The sequence below is a fragment of the Cebidichthys violaceus genome, unplaced genomic scaffold, assembly GCF_023349555.1.
Source record: "Cebidichthys violaceus isolate CVI_PGR_0920_01 unplaced genomic scaffold, fCebVio1.0.p SCAF_20, whole genome shotgun sequence".
NCBI lineage: Eukaryota > Metazoa > Chordata > Actinopteri > Perciformes > Stichaeidae > Cebidichthys > Cebidichthys violaceus.
The window spans coordinates 991,296-1,014,661 of NW_027176373.1; the positions used below are offsets into that span (position 1 = coordinate 991,296).

General features: G+C 43.1%; 1 protein-coding gene across 1 annotated transcript in view; it reads right to left on the reverse strand.

Annotated features, from left to right (window-relative positions):
- The window catches only part of capn5b (calpain 5b), a 42,653-nt gene extending 19,627 nt beyond the window's left edge, over positions 1-23,026 (reverse strand). Inside the window, exons 1-3 of the mRNA XM_068715615.1 lie at positions 22,847-23,026; positions 13,091-13,264; positions 4,954-5,085 (exon numbers count right to left, since the gene is read on the reverse strand). Coding sequence (XP_068571716.1) covers positions 4,954-5,085; positions 13,091-13,255 — 297 coding nt within the window. The 5' untranslated portion in view covers positions 13,256-13,264; positions 22,847-23,026. The remainder of the gene's footprint in view (positions 1-4,953; positions 5,086-13,090; positions 13,265-22,846) is intronic.
- Positions 23,027-23,366: the final 340 nt, after the last annotated feature.

Consider the following 23,366-nt stretch of genomic DNA (forward strand, 5'->3'; position numbering starts at 1 on the left):
TAACGTTGCACATTCTTAAGATTCTCAATTAAATCAATCTCGCCTCCAGCCTTGAATGCATAAATAGAAATTATCATTGAGTGACCTCATTGGTATGTGTCCTTTTGTCACAATTTGACAGGCAAGAATTAGCCTTAACAAATGGACGAGCTTTGGGGGTAATTATCCCTGTAGCCATCTTATTATTAAGTGATAATAAACAAATATACATTAACATTTAAACATATACTGCCTTGGGTAATTAGAAGAATCTAAAAAAGCGAAAATCAGAAGTCACAACAGCTCTAGAGCCAAAGGAGAGGCACTTTTTGCAGGTAATTAGCACATACAAAAGCAATACAAAATAACAATGTTTTGAAGTAGAAGCACTCGGGTCTCAGTGGGGAACACTATCGGCTCCTGTGAGAGTTGGACCATTACTTGTTTTGCTTTCATAGGAAGGACTGCTGGTGGCCAACAACAACGGGAGGCTGTGAACAGACGAACGCCTCGGCACAAAGGCTGCTTCACCAAACCAGACTTCCACTATGGTTTAGATCTAACAAACCGACTTCACAGAGGAGCTCTGACTTCCTCAGCTGTGGTCATATTTCAAACAACAAACAACCAGCATACAGAAGGGGACTGAAGATACAGACCTGGGGGCCAGATCTGGCCTTACATAATTACATTCCTCAACAGTCTTTTAAATTTAGAATAATCATTTCATTTTGTTAAAGTCAAGTCTGGTGGAGAGTTAGATGAGAAGATTGAAATGACCCTCATATCTGTCAGTTAAATATAAAGCCAGTCAGTTAGCTTAGCACAAATACTGGAAACAGGGGGAAACAGCTAGCCTGACTCTGTCCAACGGTAACAAAATCCACCTATCAGCAACTCTAAAACTCACCAATTAACACGTTGTGATGTTTTTATTCAATCCGGATTGAAACAGAGGAATAAAAACAATACTTTGCTGTCTTACAGGCAGAGACTCCAGCTCTTTGTGCTAAGATAAGCTAACCAGCTGCTGGCTGTAACCTTAAAATATAACAGCCAAAATGTCGAACTGCTCCCCTCTACAGTATAAGTAGACATTCACCAAAGTCCACCTGGCAGTTGGTATCAAAAAGTCTCTTTCTAAATCCAAAAGAAAAGGTTTGAACGGGAGGACAGACGTTTTCAAGAGAGGTGGTCAATTAGTGGAGTTGGAACCGTTTCCTGTCTGGTCTTCGTCCTCCAGGAGAGCCGCTCCTCTTGTCTCTCTCTCTCTCTCTCTCTCTCTCTCTCTCTCTCTGTTTGTTTCATTCGCCCAATTTTGTGAATGATGTGAATGATGTGACAGTTTTGCTTCTTGTGTGTTTGTGTAGCTTGTCTTCTTTCAAGGTTTTCATGGTGGAGAGGAGGTCAATATTCTCCATTATCTACATATCTCTACATCTATAATGTTGTCATCCTGATTGTATACACTCTAATTCTATTACTCTGTACCCGCAACATCTATTGCAAGTCTGTCTGTTCGGCGAGAGCGATCCCGTCCTCTGTTGCTCTTCCTGAGGTTTCTTCCATTTGTTTCCCCTGTTAAAAGGTTTTCTGGGGAGTTTTTGCCTCAAACGAATCGAGGGTCGAAGGACAGAAGGTGTCGTATTCTATTACAGCTTGTAAAGCACCTTCAGGCAAATTTGTGATATTGAGCTGTATGAATAAAATTGACTTGACAGTCTCAAGCGGCGTTGCTCTCGGCAAGAAAGCAAACGACAAGGAATGCATCCCCCCCTCCAAAAAAAAAAACTAAAAGAAAATGTTGAAAGAAAAGGGAAATTAAGCAGTAAACATGCTGCTCATTGGATATGGAGTTAGACGATGATTGTGTGTGTTTGTACGATGGAGCAGAGCTCGAGAAACAGAGTAAACAGAGGGGATGATACTGTGTAAGCAAGCCCATATGTACACACTCTCTCTGAGCAGACCGTCACAATCCAGCGTCTCGCTACAACAGGCCGAGGCATCTTGTTTCAAATCCCATTAAACCTCGGTAATCACTTTGTTTCCTCTGTCAAGATGGATGCCAAAGATCATCTCAGAACATTCCTGACAACTGAAACTCCAGAGCTCAATACAGTTCAAACAAGTTTTTTTTGTTAATACGACACCTCCAGTTATAGACGGACGCTTGCAATGGTGGATTTGTGGTGCCGATCTCCATGGAAAAGTTTACACCAACAAGTGTTGGAACCACGCATGCTGACTACGGGGGTTCCGCAAGGGTCAGTCCTGGGCCCCCTTCTCTTCTCGCTCTACACAATATCTCTGGGTTCTGTTATTCACTCGCATGACTTCTCCTACCATTGTTATGCCGATGACACCCAGCTGGTCTTGTCATTTCCCCCCGGTGACACCCAAGTGGAGACGCGCATCGCTGCGTGTTTGGCTGACATCTCGAAGTGGATGACGACACACCACCTCAAGCTCAACCTGGACAAAACCGAGCTACTGTTCCTCCCGGGGAAGGGTTGCCCGCACCGGGACCTCTCCATCACCACTGATGATACCGTGGTGACGCCGACTCGGACTGCGAGGAACCTGGGCGTGACCCTGGATGACCAACTGTCATTCTCGGCAAACATTTCATCCGTTACACGCTCCTGCAGATTCCTGCTCTACAACATCAGGAGGATTCGTCCCTTCCTGACTGACGAGACGGCGCAGGTTCTCATCCAGGCTCTTGTCATCTCCCGCCTGGACTACTGCAACTCTCTACTCGCTGGAGCCCCGGCGTCGGCCATCAGACCTCTGGAGCTTGTCCAGAAAGCCGCAGCTCGCCTGGTGTTCAATCACCCCGAGTTCTCCCACACAACTTCCTTTCTCCGTTCTCTACACTGGCTCCCTGTAAGAGCTTGCATCCAGTTTAAGACTCTGGTGCTAGCCTACAGGGCAGTGAAAGGAACAGCTCCTTCCTATCTCCAGGCCATGGTCAAGCCTTACACCCCCGCCCGACCACTTCGCTCTGCTGCCTCGGGGCGATTGGTCGCCCCGTCGCTCAGAGGTCCCGGCGGCCGATCGACCCGGTCACGGCTGTTTTCTGTCCTGGCCCCACAGTGGTGGAATGAACTTCCCACTGACGTCAGGACAGCAGAGTCGCTGCCCATCTTTCATCAGGCTGAAAACCCACCTCTTCAGGAAGTGCTACCCTGAGCCTTCCTCTTAGCACTTATTGTATTCATACTAGCTTGTTGCACTTATTGTATTCGTATTACTTATAGCACTAACTGTTTTTCTTTGTTTCTGCTGTGTACTTTGGCTCTGAGTTATGCTCTGCTTCATGCTCTTAGATGATTGTTTGGAAAAGGAAATGTACTTATGACTTCTGGTGACTAGTAGTTCTTTTGATTACCAATGTTGAATGCACTTATTGTAAGTCGCTTTGAATAAAAGCGTCTGCTAAATGACTGTAATGTAATGTAATGTACACATTTATTGTACTCAGTGTGTAAAAAGTTGCGGCAGCAATTGTGTCACTTAGCTGTGGCTTCACAGTTAATGAACATGCATTAGAACGATCTCGATCTTCTCAGATCAAACTTGAAAACCCCTGAATGAGATCAACAACGGAATAAAGTTATCCTTTCGTGAACAATGTCAAGTCACAAGGTAAGTACACTTAGCAAGCAATAGGATGTAGTCTACATCTTGGCTTTTATTTTGCTGGTTGGAGTATAGAGTTTTACAGTTAAGAGGTATTCTAGTCACATTACTAACGTATTCAGCTCCGTAAGGAGCTATTTCTTAGATCTGCCGAGTGACCCAAATCCATGAAAATTAAATATTAGCGGGCTAGCTGTCCTGCTAACGCTAGCTATCTAAAACATCAGGTAAAATAAGCTTCAGGTAGCTCAAGTTTGATGGTTTCAAAATGTTTGGGACACCGCCAGCAATTAGCTATGAATGGCTACATTCTATCTATTCATTCATCCACTTTCACTGGCCTCTCTCCTCTGAGCCTGCCCCCTTTCTGGCATTGAACACGTCGTAAACAGTCCCCTACTGCCTGGTTAGATATTCTAATAAAACACATTCACTACCAGGAATGCCAGGATATCCATCCAGCCCTAGTGCTTTTAGCCGGTCCTGAGAGAATCTACTTTAAGAGTCCACCAATCAGGCGTCTACTGACTGATGGGGAGGCGTCGTGGTGATGTAATGAGTCCTCTGGTGTTTACTTCTTATCATAATGGTCCTTAATGGACACTCAAACACTAAATATGGAATAATTAGAATTGAGTGCATATAAATTATATGCACTTTTGTGCAAGAAAGAATCAGGAGCTTTCGCCCATACAGTGTGGTTTTCTTCTACTTAAAGCAAAGAACAACTGGCAATCACCACAAGAGCAAAGCACAATATAGTGCAAGTTTTAACTTTTTTAAATTTGTATTGTGAGCATTATGAGACATGTCTGCCGTGAACTCAGCTGCAGTTTTGAACTGTGTTCTTTTAAAGGAAAAGTTCAAAATTTTTGAAAGATCTAGATGTGAAGATTGATACCAGTTTCAAGTTCTTTCTGTCAAATACGGAGCCGTTGTGAGGATGTGGTTGACCTAGCTTAGCATAAAGACTTCTCTTTGTATACAGATTAAACAAACAAGTTACATGTTGATTTGGTGAGTTTTAGAAGTGATGGGAGGCATTGCCTTCTCACTTTGGAGAGAGCCAGGCAAAGTGGTGTCCGCGTTGCCGGTGGTAATGCTAAGCTAGGCTAACCACGCCCTGTCTCCAGCTGTTACTTAACACACAGACATGATATTGTTATGATATTGAAAATGCTATCGTCACAGATGACGTGAGGCAATTCAAAGACACACCCGTATGAGATTCACAAAGCATTTTGGTCTGGTTTTAAAAAATAAAAACAAGGCAAAGAAAGAAGAAGAACTAGAGGTACACATACAAAAAAAACAACAACACACACTTACTTTCTGCCATAGAGACTCTCTGGAGGCCAGACTGGAGCATGCCGCTACAAACCAGCAGTTACCCAGCTGTCCCTGATGTAAGTCGTGTGCGCTGATGCCATCCACAAACAGGTGAGGGTCCTCACACAGCTCCTGCACTCCCAAAGACAGACACAGAATAGTTCAATGTGTGGCAGCTGTGAGGTTCAACAACAATACATTTTTAAAGTCAAGCTGAGGCACAAAGTATTCTATGATACACAAGAGTAGGATTGACGGTGCTTGAGCCAAGATTATTTTTAATCATTTTAGGAGGGGAAAGAATTATATAAATGTATACTTTTGCAGGGTTCAAAAGTCTTTTGAAGCAACATGTATGAATACAGTGTGTACGTTCCACCGTACAAGACATAGAGCAGCTTAAATGGGTTATTGAGGCAAATGAGCGAATCAGAAAAAGACCATCTGTCCCGATGCACCCACGTATCATATTCATGATCTTCTGCCCAAGTGTGGGAGGGCTGCATGCATTTATGAAATCACATTTCCTGTGGCTGCAGCGTTGTGGTCCATTTTCCGCCACAATGTGTACAGACGGACCTCTATTATAGCTAACAACATGGTGCTCAATGAGCTACTCTCTCTGTGCACGACTAACACACCTATCCACACACACACACACACACACACACACACACACACACACACACACACACACGATCAGACATCCTGTGGTTCCTGTGATAATGTGTGGGATGAATACTACAGGCTGCGGGCCGACACTAGCCATTTACAGAGAGAGACCATGTCCTCTACTCTTTTGTCTGCACACAATAAGCTACACTTCAGCATAAATGTCACAAACGGGGGGAGGTTTGCAAAAAAAGTGAGAATTATTTGCAATGCTTCAAAATGGACTAAATAGCTCAAAATATACAGTATAAACGATACAAAGTACATTGAAGTTGTGCTGAAATGAATTGAAAACAATAGGTACGGTATGTACAGTATTCCCTTGGTGTTTGTTCTTTAATCAAAATGTTAGTTTCCAAAAATACGTAATATAAGAAATATAGAATCTTATAGAAATAAGAAGTTTTATAAATTTTTCTACAGTGATAGCTAGAGAGAGAGAGAGGCTCTGAAATATTAGTCGCCTAACTGAGCTGTGTATCGTAGTGCTGAAGGACCAGACAGATTTGTAATTGCGACTTCTTCTTCGAGTCCCATCCTTCTGTTTGGTTTTAGAAAACAGAACAAGAGGAGTCGTTCATGGGGCAGTTGGCTAGTAGCAGGTGAACAGAACTAACCGGGTTCGGGAGCTGATGTCGGTGCCTGTCGGTTCCCATAGCCAAACTGTCTGCAAGCTAAGCTAACTTGGATCCAGCTAACTGATCAGAACGATGGGTCTTCCCAAATGTTTAATATTCGTCAATCTCTAATGGTAGAGAACCACTGCTATGTACTTGTTGAATGACATGGGGACTAAAAATCCATAGGCTGTACAGAGCTATAATGTGCTTCAGACATTTGCACACCACAGAAGTTACCGGCTCTTGTTCTAGTCAACCGTTGCTGTGGGAAAACTCCAGCCGAGAGGCTTAGACGATGCTTGAACAACATGCCAAAAATGTGTTTTGTTTACTAGCTCTCTTGAGTAATGGAAAAATATGGTTCAACATATTCATCTGTACTTCCATATCATAGCATCTGACATTAATGTCATATCATGACCTATTGATTGAGCGAACTGCATCATATCCATCATTTCAGTGACACGCCAATATCTGATCTTTCAAAATAAAGGTTAACACAAGCCCAGTATAAAATATAGAACGACTTATTTTTTTTTACTACAGCCTGCAGATCTCAGCTGGCTGCATTCTGGGTGTGAACAGTCTGTTTCCTCTCCTCTGCTTTATGGGACCGGCGGGTCGATGGGCACCTCGGCCATTACTCAACAGACAACGGAAAGCACAGCACCACTTAACGGCTCTTCATCTTTACACACTTGCTGCACTCAACTAGGGTTAGAAAAGTAAAAGAGGGAGAAAGAAGGACGCACATGAGCATTTACTCATGTGAAAGACACACAGCGGACACATCCGCTGTGTTATTGAAAACTGATCCGGCCAATGGATGAGAGAGGTTATGTGTCATCTCCACTTAGAAAGAAAATCTGTTACAACGTTAGAGGGTCCACCAGAAAATTCAATGCCACTTGACATCCATTCATGTCCTTTGTTGAAGGGATGACAGCTGCCTATGTAACCCATGTGTATGCTTCTTTATTGTCCGTCACTTATTGGTTATCAGTATTATTACATTACTAATTTATTTACCAGCAACTGAAGATTTGGTTAAACAATTAACAATTAAAAAATAATCTAAAGATGAATTGACTTGTAGCCATGTTTAATAATGGATACATTATCTACCTGAATATTCTGTATATGGACAACCTTGGAATAGACTTCACTTCGAAAAACCATTTCAGAGACGTTTCCACCCACCAAAAGAAAAATGTTGAAAGAAAAAAAATACTCTAAATTTTGGACGTATAATATAAAGACCTTGAGATCTAGCGGGAACAAAGATGCAAATCATTTTCATTGATTTTTATGCCTAGAGTTGACGAATGGATTGACCTGGTGTACAATATTTATGTAATGGGGAGAATGACTTTCAACTTGAGAACCTGAAGGATACATTTTGCTCAGAACTGGACAAAATGGATTTGTGTAAATGTGCATCAGAAACACATTCCAGCGTGCTCCATAATCCCCCACTCTTTATCCATTTCTTTTCCTTTCATGCATGAAAGGTCTTTGTGTTCATATGGTGTCATGTTGTGTTTTCAATAAAGATTTAAAGAATAAAGAACATTTCGAGATACTGATTACTGTAAGAGTGTTAGAAACCCGCTGCAGCGATCGGCCAGCTGCAGCCTTGCTGTGTGAAGTCTTCACACTGTTTTTCCTCTGAGAGCTCCGGTTTCCTCCCACAGTCCAAATTCATGCAGGTGAAGTGGAGAGTTGAGACATTTCTCATAGGCGTGAACACGAGTGTGAATGCCTTTGTCTGTATCCGTTAGCCCTGAGAAGGCTCAGCTGCCCCGTCCTGCTTTAACCATGAACATCAGAGCCACCCTTCAAAAGGTCATGTGTATGCGAATAAATGCCGACCACAGCATAAACACACTATGTTGCATGTTCAAGTGTGGGAAACAAAAGCACACACACTAAACAAACAAAAACACACACTCAAACACACTCAAACACACACACACACACACACACACACACAGAGAGGACACCACAAAGGTCAGTAATTTGCTGACTCTGCAAAGCCGCTTGCTGCAAAAGCAAACTTCTAATCAGAAGCAGAGGCCACTGCAGTGCTCCCTGGAGGCCTCCAGTCTCTACCGGCAGCCCCTCTCACCTTACAAAGACCAGCACTGAAGCACTTCCCGTCTGAGCGCGCACGTCGGCACAACTATGTGGAGCAATGTTTGGATCTCTTGTCTCACCGGAGCCAGAGTTAAGATCTCTAATCACGTTTTTTTTTTCCCCTCCTGTCCGCAACAGCATTGATCGGTGGAGTCTGAGCAGCGGCGGGGGCTCCCTGTGGTGGCCCGCCGTCCAGGGATTGGCTCAGGTGGAAGAGTAATAGAGTATCGATCCCGGCCCGGGCCCTGCAGACACTGAAGTAATGTGAATATTGTGGCTGAGCACAGCCTAATCATTTAGCCAGCTACTGAGAACTCCTCAGCGCCATCCATCAGCCTGTGTGAGGAACCATCAGCCACACAAGCAAACGCACAAGCAGCCACAAGCACAACGCTCATGTTGTGTACAAAGACAACACGGTGACCAGCTCATCAAAATGTTATTTTGAAGATACGATATTGAATACAATGAATATGATGTCGATAAATGTGGTGATTTTGCAAAGATTCTGGTTTGACCATGAAAACATTGCTTTCATCAAATTGCTGAGATCAGTTTCGCCCAAATTATCTATGAAATGATCTGTCCCACTTTATCCATAAGTAAACCTGAAGATGAGAGTAAGTACAGCGGCTCAAAAGGTGAACTAGGAGGTCTGTGCACACTGAAGGATGTTTACAATGGCCTGCTCGGGTAAAAGTTTAGAAGGTTTTCCCATGAAGCTGAACCATCAGAGTCACAAGATCTTCGCAACCGAGGACAATGTCAAAACTGACTGGGCAAAAACATGAGAAATGAGAGTTGTGATAAACTTTTAAATACCTCGACAAATCTGGTCAATAAAACATTACCATAGAGCAGTCCTGAACATATTTACATGTTATAGAAATGCGCTAGGGCAACTTTCCCCCCCTTGTTACCAATTCAAATACCTAAATACAAGGTGTTTACTGAGTAATTATCTAATACCAGTGCTTAGAATCCAAATACCTAACAACGTGGAACTCATGGGATCATTTTTACATTTTATATTAGAAGTAACACGAGGACAGGGATCGCTGCGGTACTAAAAAACAGAGTCAACGGCCCACTGTAAAGTGAATTTAACCGTTAACGAAAATGTTACAATGACAAAAATAACCTGATACATTCAGAAGCATTAAATGGATAGTTCCCATGGCATAAATGGCATAGAATATGTGAACCTTCACCCTCCCGCTGATAACACAACCTCTCTGATCGTCACATTCACATCGCTGGAAAACGTGACCGTTACTGGTGGCGGGTGAATAAGACAAAACAGGAGGGGGGGGGGGGGGGGGGGGGGGAGAGAACTGTCTGGGTTTTATTAAATCAACCGAAAAGAACATTTCAAGAACACTAAAGAACACCAGAGGTCAACTTAACTTCATGAATCAAATTCACATTAATTCAAAATAAAGAGGACCAACCTACAGATTGCTGACAATTGACTTTGTCCATGAGTAAAAGGAAGGAGTCGAGCTGCCGTCTCAGGTTTATTAGCAGCCATCCTGAGACCTCGTAACGTACAGTGATGGACGACAGGTAGTCCATGAAACGAGACCACGGACGTGTGTGCCACGATTTCAGAACCGTCACACCGCTATCCCGTAGTAAACGTTATTAGCAGAAGCTGGAGAGTTGGGATGAAATGGAGAGTTTGGGTGTTTTGACGTTGGGTTGTATGAATTGTCTTGTCCATGGTAAGTGTATTACCTACAGTGGATGGCAGTCAGCCGTTGTTTTGACATCTTAAGAGAACTTTAGATGTCAAAACAAAGTAATTTGTTCTCTATTTTACGTGAGACTGGGAGCTGAAGAAAGAAAAGAAATCACTGCCATGTTTTTTTGCTGGTGGATATTGAAAATTCAGAAGTGGTCTGAGCTGAAAATGTCTCTTAGGGACGCTGAGATCCACGGAAATGATTTATCAGTTTGGATGATTCTGGGTTCTTTTCAGCGTCCACTCACTGCTGCTGACAGGCTTTTAAAGAGGAGAATATTTTCCAGAGTCTTTTGAAGCCGACGCTGAAATTCACGTCTACATTTGGATATTTATAGAGATCTGCATCTAGTCAACACTTAAGCGGAGCTAAAACATAAAACAACTCATAAATATTAAGAGTCCCATCAATCACAGCGTCACTGAAGCCCTTCAGGACAGTCGGTTCCCCACCAGTCCACTTGTTTACAATGTTTACACTCAACAGAACAGGGTTCAACTTTAATTTGTGGAGTGTCACGCACAGCATGTGTCAGGCGTTAGTTTTCTTCACGTCAGCGGCCTCCATTGACTCGTCGCCTGTTGCTGTGTCGCTTGTACAGTGAACACCGCATAAGGATCGCCTACCTATTGGACAATTGTGCAGCGTCAACGTTCAGTGCTAATACAGGAAGTAGAAGAGGAGGTAGTTGTGTTTTCAGCCTCTCAAATATGGAGGTTTCCTGCTTTTCACGGTTTTATATCATTCGTTTAGTCATTAAAATTAATATCTTTGGGTTTTCGGACAGACAAAACAAGACATTTCTAACATTTTACAAACCAAACGATTAATCTAGGAAATAATCGGCAGTTTAACCGACAATGAAAATAATCTTAAATTAGCAGCCTAAAGCAGTACATCTACGTACATGTACTGTTGATTAAAGGTTCCCTGTGTATTTCTAGCAGTACTATAGACCTGTATTTCTTTGAGTATTTGCTCATCTGTTTATATGACATGAGCCTGTTGTTGTCTTCATGTAATCAGTAACAGAAAATGATCAGAGAAAAGGGAGGCTTAATACTCAAATACAATTTCTATATATCCATATTTTCTCTAGAATAACATAACTGTTTGATTGAACCCTTTGATGCGTCTGATCACATCGATGTGATCATGCTAGTAAAATGATCTGAACATATGGAATTTAATAGGGCTTTCATTTTTTAATTCGTCATGAGATTGTCCTGATATTGTCTGAGTGACACTCTGAAGGGGTCTGCTAACCATTTCAACTCTTTGCATACCTTTATCTTCTCACATGCTACTGGATATAAGAAGAAAGCAAGTTTCATTTTGCCGTTTTTTGGAATTCACTACAGATAAGTAGCTTTAGAATTTGATCCAAGTCAACAACAACAACAACAACTTTACCGTGCAGTAAGTGTGTTTCAATAAAACGCTTTCACAACATGCCCGTTCAGGGCTCCTATTCCTAACCTCCTGACATAAGCCACCGTCAGTGAAGACACAAATCCTGTCCTGACGAAAAATGAAAGGGAAGCTCCTCCTGCTTTTTTTTTTCCTCCCCTCGACTTCTTCCCGTTTTCAGTCTGCATGACTGACATCAGCACAGACCAAAACATATAATCTGTGTGACCCAGTTTCCATGGCAATGCACGCTGGCTGTTGCTGCAGCGGCACACAGGCAGAAGGAGGTTACTCCATCCAGAGCCACAGCCTGCTGTGTGAGGGGGGGGGGGGGGTAACACTGGCTCAGTAAATCCTGAGAGCCCTGCCTCTGATATCATCTGCTACTGAAATATACATACAGGGGGGGGGGGCAATCTTTACTAACGCCCCAGACAGACACGATGCTCCTGCTGGGGACTGAAGTAGCATTAAGTAAACTATTCTCATCATAAAAACTATTTCAAAGACCTTTTGTATTACACTGTATGAACAGCAAACACCTATGCTATAAATATAGGCTATTGTACAATAGGAGGAGTTTCACTTAAATTAGTTCCACCTTGACTTCATGCAAATTAACGCAAATTACTTCTTTAATTATTTTATCCCGTTCTGCTTTTGAGTCCAAAAGGATGCTTAAAAACAGCAGGAATGAGGAGGTGGGTTTGTTTTTTATTAGTCCTGGTGATCGGTACATCTGGGTGATGGCGTCCTCATCTTATTCACAGCTCTCTCTCTCTCTCTCTCTCTCTCTCTCTCTCTCTCTCTCTCTCTCTCTCTCTCTCTTTCTCAGAACTTGTGCTTTCAGGGGAGCACAGGTCAAGTTCCAGTGTACTGCTTGCTTACCACCTGATGATTAAAGTGAAGGGGTGTTAGCCCGCGAAGTTAGCGACAACGGCAGTAGTTGGACGTTAAAGTAAGCTGACCTTTAATGGTGGATCAGCTATTCTCATTTTAGGGACAAGCTGCTCCTCCCAAGATTTGCTCAGCTTTATTGGGGGTTTTATGTTCTAATATATATTTCTAGCTATTTAACTGATAGCATTAAATCTGTCAGTCTGTTCTTGTTGTTTCACGGTTAAACAGTTATGAAGTGACATAAAGTATGTTTGTGCTAAAGCAACCATCAGTTGTTGTCCTTCTATAAATACAATGCTTTGCTATTCTTGGACCATTTTCTAGTTATTCTGCTGAGGCACTTTATTCATCAGATATGATGAACATATATGTATAAAGTCTTTGGCAGATCAGGACCTATTAATCAACAATGCATTACATCTGAAATATAGAAATAAATAAGCACCCATTGTAATTTTGTCCCAAACACTTGGGAATCCATCAGATAAACATCACTACGCTTTTGTTGTGTGGTGACCTACCCTCCATACTGAACTACATCATTTGAAGATTTTGGGCTCTGATGATGGTCAGAAAGATCCATCAGCAGCCTCAAACCATGAATCAGATTTTTTTTTTTTTTTTTTTTTTTTGGAGCTGAACAAACCGACTCACCCGAGGCCTCTTCCAAACCACGCGTCCGATCCTGTTGCCCTGGTGAAACAGCGAGTCGTCGATGGCGGGGAAGCGGGGGTCTTCAAAGAGCAGGCCGCTCTGCAAGCACTGCCTCTTCAGGGTGGAGTACTGCTGCCCGTCGAAGGCCTTCACTGAAGTGAACATACTGCAGCCCTGAAATGACAAGGAGGGGCTTATGTATCGCATATTTACACGCGTAGCTCCGCATCATAGCATTACACTTTTATTAAACGATGTATTTCATCACAGGACACTGGTTTCTTCTCAACAAGTAGCTGACTTCCCCTGGCATTTTTTTGGAAACCAATTTCCCTCCCTACACTTGTGCTCTTCAACTCACTCACACACACACACACACACACACACACACACACACACACACACACACACACACACACACACACACACACACACACAGCTGACTGACAGCGGAATCCAGCGGACTTTTAAACCCTTAACGGTGGAAGCTCTGTCGAAATAGGGAGTCGATGTGTGCTGCTGCTGCCTCGAGCACAGCCTGGATTCACTGGGTCAAAATGATTTATCCGTCAATTCACTGAAATCCTCCGGGGCCTAATTATCACTGCTATGCATTAAAAGGAGCCATGTACACATTGATCAGCTCCGTACCAGCAGGGCATTGGGTGGGACTGGTGAGTCGGCGTGAGGATGAGATGGAGCTATTGAAGGGATAATCAATACAGAAACATTGGATAATCCCAAACGTCATCTACCGTTTAACCTATATCTCATTTTATTACTGTAGTGCCTCTGCAGCAATGTCATCTATCAATATCAATGCGATATGTTTTGCAATAGAATTGATGTCCATATGGTAACACCAATATTAATGTTATCAACATTTTTAAATGTTTGGTTCTTTGTCAAAAAAAAGAATATTGGCCCATAAATAGTTCAATTATTGCAATATTGGTATCAGCCTCAAAACTGTAAGTAACAGTCAGGCTGTAGATGAAAATATGAATAAGTGGAACTTTAGAGACTTCTACCTACCGACTAAAGACGTTATTTAGAGTTTTGGGAACTCGAGACAGGTCATTTTAGTCTTAATTTATAAATAATTACAGACCTACATGGCTAATTAATCATTTAATGGATCCAATTGATAATGAATAAAATGCTCATTAGCTGCACCCTTAGAGAGAGAGAGAGAACGGCGCTTTCACACTTCGAGCACCATAATCAACGAGTCCTGGACAGTCGATGTGTTTTTCAGATGAGGAAAAAAATGATTCATGGCTGATTATTTCATGGTCATTAATTTGCGCTACTTCCTCATCTACCCGTGTCGTTTTGTTTCATGATCAATACTTTTGGCCAGCCAGAACTATTGACAATAGACATGAGCTTTAATACAGACAATTCAAAGCCTCTCAGGTCATTGAACGCCTCAACAACAATGTTTCCAGCAAGGTTGGACTCTAATATATTATTTAGTGGCGTGATAGACTCTTAATGTAAAGCAGTGTCAACTTAAAGCACCTCCTCTAATCGCAGTTGTCAGAGGTTAGAAAGTTGAAACTTCAACTTAATTATCACAGGCTTTCTGCATTTACGGCCTAAAATGCTGGACTGTGTATCGGCGAGTACGTGAATCTATACGCACCGATCCAATATTGTGTTCATCGTATCATTTATCACTACGACGACACACGCTTGCTACACGATCCATCCATCCTGCCCGAGTGAAAACTAGCCCTACACGCCTGTGGTTAAACACTCCCTGGTGAAGCTACATTGTGAACAACAAATCCATGTTGATATATCGACAGGAGGAGAGCTTAGTTAACGTTAGCCGTTAGCAGCCGGAGGGCCGCGCGGTGCTGCTTGGTTGAAATAACGGAGCATTAGAGCTCTACTGAGTAAAGATTTGTATTAAGTGGAGGTAAATTATAACGCTGTATGTAACTTGAATAAATATAGCTGTTTGAAATGCTTTTGAATATCGTGTTTAAAGTTCTTTGACAGGGTTCCTCTTAATCACAGTTGGACCGTATTTGAACCCAACGGTGTGCAGATCTGACATTAACATGAACTGACTGTATAACAGGTCGGGTGGGTATCTGGGTTGATTTAAGTCTATTTTAAATTGCTCGGGATGAGGTTTTCCTAATTTGAATGTATAATTTGATGGGGATTCTGGAGGCCACCTTTGTAATTCTTCAGCAGTGGTAGAAGTCACATCTACATGCAGATCAATAGAGGTGTGCTGTCTTCTGGTCATCTAGCTCATTGCTAATTTGTCAATAGATAAATGACAATACATTGAAGAAAGGAAATTTCAGTTTTTATTTTTTTATTTTTGAAATAAGAAATTCAAGGGAACCAAAAATGTAATTATGATTTATGTTATGGGTTGTGTAAAGAAAAATTATATGATTATCTGATTTTTTTTAAACTCTCAAATATCGATATTGGCTTCTAAAATACTTTCTTCTGTGTGATAGTAAACTAAATATATTTTCAACTGTGCAGACAAAATAAGGAACAAAAAGGGAACTTATTTTATGGACCAAACAATGAATCAATTAATAAGTAATCCGCAGGTTAATTGATAATGACATTGGTTGCAGATACCGCAGTCTAGGTCTCTGGAGCTCTGGTCTCAGCAGCTAGTCCCAGAAACAAATGATTCAACATGCAACATTATAAAACGGAAGGAATAACAATATGTGCATGTTACGCATAATATTACTGTATAATCTAAAACTCATCATCCATTCCAGACGGCACACTGCAGCAAAGTAATAAAAGCCGAATCCAGATGAAGCCTCTTAATGCCACATTACTACCAAGCAGCGCTATCACATGAAGTATTCTTTAATTGGGCTGAGTCGACCTGCTCACCTCCCAGCGGTGCTCAATGTCATCTAATATCTCGGGAAAATGAAGTGAGCAGCGAAAGGAGGGACGGCGAATCAAGAGTGCAACAGGAGCAACTTAGAATTGAGAGACGGAACCTTTCAAATAGCATTAACTTGAAAGCATTAAGAAATAACTTTTCCTATTATTCAAGGAGATACGGTTCTGTCTGTGGACTCGTGTTGAATGCAAGCAGGCTGTGAAGTCGGCAGCCGGCTTGGAGCAGCGCTATACAACTGAAACCGTCACTCAATACAGCTAGATTACAATATCCACTTAAATATATAACAATTATACACATTTAACCGCTTTAAAGGATGCATTTACCTCTATGGTCAAATATGGATAAAAGGAGTCTTCCCTGTTAAAAGATCCCTTTAAAACACCCAAACAAAGTAAAATAACACCTGCTCTGTGTTTTATTAAGCATTGACTAAAGCCTTGACTCTACAGTCTTTGACCGTTATTAAAGGGAATATGCAGTAACTTCAATACAGGAGCATTAACAAGCTGGCCGACTCTTGACTGAGTGATAAGTAAATTCCCAGGGGGAATGAGGAGGTCGCAGTTGGAAGCTAAATCTGACAGATGGCCTGGTGTCTTGGCACGTGACCGCGATGGGGGAAAAAAAACATGCTGTCATTTGGCCCCGGTGGACGGCCAACAGCATTACCTGCAGAGAGACGATCCTGAGAAAGCTGCTGCACTGGATGCCTTCACTACGGTGTGCGAGCAGCAGCAACAACAACAAGCGCCACTCTGAATTACAGCTGAACAAACGTTGTATGTATGAACACATTTAACGAGGAATTCTAATGAACCCAATCCTCCGGTGTTCCGGTCGTAGCGGCACCGTCAGAAGCACATAATCAAACATTTGATGTCAACAGCTGCCTTGTTTACACGTCCGACAGGCATGTAGCAACATTAGCATTCATTTGGAGTCGTGTTTAAAGTCCAATATTGGCCAATATTTTTGCCCCCATTTTGGATCTCTTTCGCAGAAAACAGCTGGAAATAAAGAATCTAAAACAATGAGATTAAAAAAACACACATTTTTCTCCATATCGACTGAGCAACTGACAAACGTAACTCTGCTTCAGATCGACACTCCTGTTCCGTTGTCCCGGTTATGATTAATTCATTTAATCAATTATTTTTCAATCTTGGACACGTCATGCATCTCTGCTCTAAATGAAAGTTATCCATGCTTGGATGTTCTGCTCTGCGATGTAAACAAGTCTTTGCCTGTTGTGTCCTTAAAAGAAATCTCACCAGCAACTTCTGCACGCCAGACTTAAGGCCTTACACGCGAATTAACAACACGGAAAGTGGGAAATACTCACCTGCAAATGCTGTCTGTCTAAGGCTTTTATTCTGAAAGGTAAGAAAGGAAGGCGTGGATCTGGTAGGCACTGCCTTCGTGTCAGTACTGGCCGATACCCAAAGCCCAGGTACCAGTATCGGGACTGTAAAAGTCGGATTGGTGCACGTGCAAATCATTCCGGACAATGTGATTGGTCGATGCCTTTAATCGCTCTTCTAGAGCTCAGATAAATGAATCTCAATCTGAATCTGAACATTGTTTTTGGGGCTTTTTTTTGCTGTGTAATAATTGCGCTCCGGTTGAAACTATTCACGAAGTAAAAACAACAGGTCGAAAAAATATATTGACGTGCAAAATGAATCGCGTGAAAGAAACACCCCTTGGCGTGTAAAGGCCTTTATGTGACACTATAATGTGTTTAGCGCCAACTTTCAAACACAATTCAAAGCACACGTTTCTACACGGAGTCAACCTCTCTGAGCTCAAGGTGTCACACGACATTCAACGGCTGATGATGAATTAAAGCATCGCAAAAAGTGAAAGCACGAAACGTTGCACGGTAATACAAGTGGACGCAGATGCTTTGGTGTGGGAAGAAAAATACTGTTGGACTGCAAAACAGACGTTTGTGAGGACGCGATCCGTGATGATGTAAGACTTCAAGCTCACCTACAAGTGGGGGAAGCAAAAGAGATGGAAAAGGAATAAAGTGGAGATACATTACAAACTGCCCACGCTACAGGAAGCACGGGACTGCAGCAAACCCACAGGAGGCTGGAAGGAATCGGTTATTCTGAAAGTGGCTGAAAGTGGCCAGTTTGTTTACGACGTTTCGGAGATAATGGGCAATAAAGACGGACGAGAGACGCAGTGGCTGGGGAAGGGTTGATGTTGGCAAGGCGGCGCGCGCGTCATTCGTCACACCAAGTTATCGGCAAAATTTAAGCGAACTGACAAAGAGTGAGCGCGTCGCACGTCATAAGTGTCAACGGCGGACGATGTTAGCGCTGCAAAGCATGCTGGAACATGAGAAATGATATGATGCAGGGGGAAGAAAACTTCTGCTGAGGATGAAATAATGATGACATGTTAACTAATTCATGACTGACAGACGATGCAGACCCCCCCCCCCCCCAAAAAAAAACAACAACAACAACCGAGTCATGATTCAAAAATGACAGCTCCTGCAGTGGAGAGAGGTGAAAAGCTGGAGGGAAAAGCCGTCCAATCGATGATCAATACTCCGAGGTGCAGTAGAGGGAAACAAAGTGCCCCTTCCAGCAGATGGGAGCACCGTGGACATATAATACAGTGCGTAATGCGGTGCGTATTAATGAGCAGCTACACTTCAGCTCCAACGTGTTGATCCAGCATAACAAATAATTCATAATGCTTTATACCCTCTACTCATGTCCAGCTGTGCAGAGCTTGTGTTTCAGTCATCCGGTGAAGCTATACAGGCCGAAGCCGTCTTGATTAAACCGCTCCCAGTCCCAGAAACCGTCCGTGATCTTTTGCCGGTTATTGAGCAACACACTCGAGAAAAAAAAACAAAAAACGGATGAATGTGAGCGTCCGTCCAGACCGCAGGCTGCCCCTTGCTTCATTCTGCCATGCTAGCCTTATTGAGCAGGAGAAACTGCCTGGTCAGCAGATGTCAACGTTCATCTCATTGTACTGCTGTAGCGTGGTGCTTGTGCGGCGCACTGGCAAAATGTACCACAAGAGTTTTGGGGAGTGGCACAACGAGAGAATGTCTCACAACACGACTGTCGAACCGATGCATGGCTAACGAGCACACTTCTCTCTCTGTGTGTGTGACAGATGCTTCCCGATGGTGATGTGACATTATGTGTGTGTGTGTGTGTGTGTGTGTGTGTGTGTGTGTGTGTGTGTGTGTGTGTGTGTGTGTGTGCGTACGTGCAACAGGCAGTGGCATGGAGTTCACAAACTAGACTTAAAGAGGTCAAATTTGACAGCCTCAAGACACAGCAAGCACCTGTGTGGAAATGCTAATTCTAAAGATTGTTAATTGATATTGTTCCATTTGATTATAAACTTCTTTTTTTTTTTAAACCTGCAATAAATTGTTTTTTGGGGGAGGGCACCGGACCAAACTGTAACACAGCTGACAGACCGTCACCTTTTAAAGTTGACATGTCAAAGTTGTTGGCAACCAGTTGCCCATTTACGCTTAAAGTAAGTGAAAGATTGTGACGTTACGAGGACATTTTACTGGGATCGCTCAGCAAATATTGTACCAAAAACAAAAACAAAAAAGATTTGTAAAGAAATAATAATAAATACTATTCATGCAACTTTCAACAGGATCATCAAAGACAGACTTAATGATGATGTCCTCACTGTTGCATGTTTCTAACAATCTCTTCCCCCTCTTATTAGTCACTCCACACCATTTTTAACAAGCCACAAATTATGAAATTATGAGACATTGTTTTTTTTTTTTGGGGGGGGGGGGGGCACTATTAGTGGCAACCTCTTTTAACATCATAAAAACATTTTACAAGATGGACAGCAAACAGCAAAAAAGTGGAAAACTCGCACCTCAAATAGATGTTTTTCATTTGTTGCATCAGTGATTTTGGATCGTGTTGTTGAAGTCAGAAGCAGAACCAGACGACGGTGCGCGTGACGGCGCTGCTAGTGCGTTGGAGTTTGTTTACTCACAGGCATCTGTGCTGACTAACAATGGCAACATGTTTTTGTTTCAGCATCCAAAAGCTGACTTTTAAAAAGTCATTGTTGAGCCCTGCAAATCACAAATTTGCCTCAAGGGGTTTTACAATGTGTACAGCATACGGATAAGGACAAAACTTCAGATTGTTACTTGTTTGCTACCAGGGAGATCTATTTTTGTGACACTGCCTACCTTGCATTACATTAATCCGAGTACATTAAGACCGGCCTGACACCACGCACCGGTCTACAATGTCTTTGTCAACCCGATGCCCGGTCCGGGTTTAGCTGAACATACCTGATTGCAGCTAATCAGGGGTGGTGAAGACAGGGGAACGTGGTGGAAAAAAAGCAGATGGTGGGCTTTCCGGGACCACGGACAGCATGGATCTAACAAACTGAACAGCACCGCGGACAGCTCCTGTGTTACAACCCAGAGAGGGAACCAGAGTGTTCAGCCCGAGGCAAGACACCCTTCCTTTTGACCAATCAATTGGACAGAAGGAAAAAAAAAAAAGAAGAAGTCAAATCTACTTATATCCAGGGAGGCAGTGTTACCAGAGGATAATGGTGTGTCTGCCTACACTTAAACCATCCTCTCCACACTCCTGCCTGGCGTCACGAGGGAGAGCCTGTTACTTTAACTGTTTTATTCTGGGTAGGATGTTGCCATGTTGTTGCTAGTGGCTCCAGGCTATACTGAGTTTCTCTGGGGTGACCATTTCAATACTGATGTACAGCGAGCACGCACAGGGCAACGTTAACTCACGCTAAGACGTGCAAACAGCAAAGACAAACCAATCCGGCGGATAGATCTGCACATACAGTGGCACGTCGGCTGCAGGACCGCAGAATTAAAAGAATGACGCAAACATCAGCGACAAAGTACATTAGAGGCTATGATTATGATGCCATTAATGATAAGGGACAAGAGACACCGGAGCTACTCTTTGAGTCTCCCCGGGGGGAAAAAAAAGAAAAAAAGAATCATCACAGGGATCTGTTGTGTTTCCCCGATTAGATGTAATGATCAGAACCGCTGACAAAAACTGTGCAGCGCATCGTTAATGTGCACCGCAGGCAGCGGCAGATTCTGGCAGCGCACTGGTCAGAGATCAGGGAGGACTGCGTTGGGGTGTTGGTGGTGGGGGAGTGACTGATTGAGTCTGCTACTGCTGACAGACTGATTACAGTCAGAGAGGAGAACAGTGAGCAGTAATGCACCAGTATAGAGAGAGAGAGAGGGAGAGAGGGAGAGTCAGTAGTTGGAGAAAAGAGAGAGAGAGAGAGAGAGAGGTAGGGAGGGGTGCGCCAGACCATCCTTCATCCATCCATCCATCCTCCTCCTCCTCCTCCTCATCAGGGAGGAGGGCTATCCCAGCTTCCCTGTCCTCCCAGCATCGTGATCTCCTCTCTGCAGTATCTTCGGTACAGGCTTGGCCGCGACACGCGACACTACGAGTCACTTTTCTCTGCTCTACAAGTCCACTCGGTGTCCCGTCGCCACGTGATCTCCCGTGTACCTTTGAATGGCGTTAGCGTCCAGTTAGCCGCCATGAGCTCACGTAGGTTTGTTTACGTGAGGGAGAACAGATTTCTTATTAAAAAGATATACAAGTTATAAACTACTGTATTTTCAGGAATCCTATAAAACATGAGGTTGCGCTCAATATTGGAGTCCTGATTACAGTAATGTATTGATTTCTCTCTCTCTCTCTCATGAACATTAATGCCACGTAGGCACATTTTAGGGTGAGACAATGTCTGAACTTCAGAATCTTACTAAAGTGCAGTAAGGTTGAGGCACCTCCAGATCAGGTCAACCCTTAATTGATAAGAATTGATTTTAAAGACCTATATGGGTAAATTATCATTGTTATTTTAGTATTAACTTGGACTGTATATTATTCCACACTGTATTCAGATGAAGTAGGAATAAAATCAGTTGCTGTTGAACGTTGCCTGACAATTTTTAATGATTTTAACTCGTGTTAGAAAAACAAGACCTTCTGGGAGTCTTAAGACTCCACCGTTTGAACCATGATACCTGGCAAGCAGCCTAAACCAGGGCTTACACAGGGGCATGCACTATAAATGTGCACCAGTCCTCTCTAGCTCATGCAGAACAATACACTTCTTGAAATTATTAATGTTATTACTCCTCATGCAGGGGGGGGGGGACAAGGCTCCACAGCATCAGACAGAGACAGGAACGGTGTCCAAAATAAAGTCCCTGTTTGATTTCAGAATGTCTCGTGATACATGTTTAGACATTTGGGTTTCTGTTGCCAAACTATGAGCTTGAGGATACCGCTGCTCCTGAACGCTCCACTGGTGTTATTGGCAGATATGCCTCCTGTATAGATTAATGGCAACTTTGGATCTATCTTTTGCTGTGCGTTGACACAGTATAGTAAAAAACAAACAAACAAAAAAACACCTTTTGCAATATCCAATGAACATACAAAAGCTCAGCAGAATACAAACACAAACAAGCACAGCGGGAACAGCAGCCTTGACATCCAATATGCCGCTATTATTATTGCGCAGAATGTATAGCCTATTTCACACCGGTAAAATACAGTTGTTTGATGAATATTTCCCTCTCATCCCTCACTACATGTTATCGGCTCAGCAAGCCCCGCACAGAGAGGCCACATAAGGCCACATGACGGTAAGTATGAGGATCTCGGATCTCCTGAGATTTGACAAGTCGCTTCGTGCGGCTCGCCGACCGTCGCCGCCGCCGCCGCCGCCTCTCTCCATCTATCAGCAGCCCCCCTGCATGCCCGGGGATGCAGCATGAAGCGGTTTCACGGCGCGGTTACCTGATCTGAGGCCTCTCCCGTGGCAACGTGATTCTCTCTCGGGTCCTCCTCCGGGGGTCCAGCCGGTCCGGCTCTCACTCTCCTGGGGCTGCAGGGATTCCTCACCACGCTCCCTCTCTCTCTCTCTCTCTCTCGCGCTCTCTCTCTCTCGCGCTTTCTCTCTCTCTCTCTCTCTCTCTCTCTCTCTCCCCCCCCCCCCCGGCGGAGCTCCTCTCTCTCTCCTCTCCTCTCCTCTCCTCACCCGAGCAGCGTCAAGCTGCCATGGAGGAAGACGGCACTGAAACCGGAAGTGCTTTTCTCCTGATTTCAAAATTCAGAAAAAAAATGCAATTGTATTTCTACCAAAATACAATACAATACGAGGACACCAAGACGCAGATATAACCATTGCAGTTCAAAAGTCACTCATTGTTAAAAAAAAACCCAGACATTTGTTCCAATGTTTCCAAAAACAAGAAGAATACATTGTATCAAAATGCTGGATATGTAAATGAGCAGGAAACATAGCTGTCAATAAGGT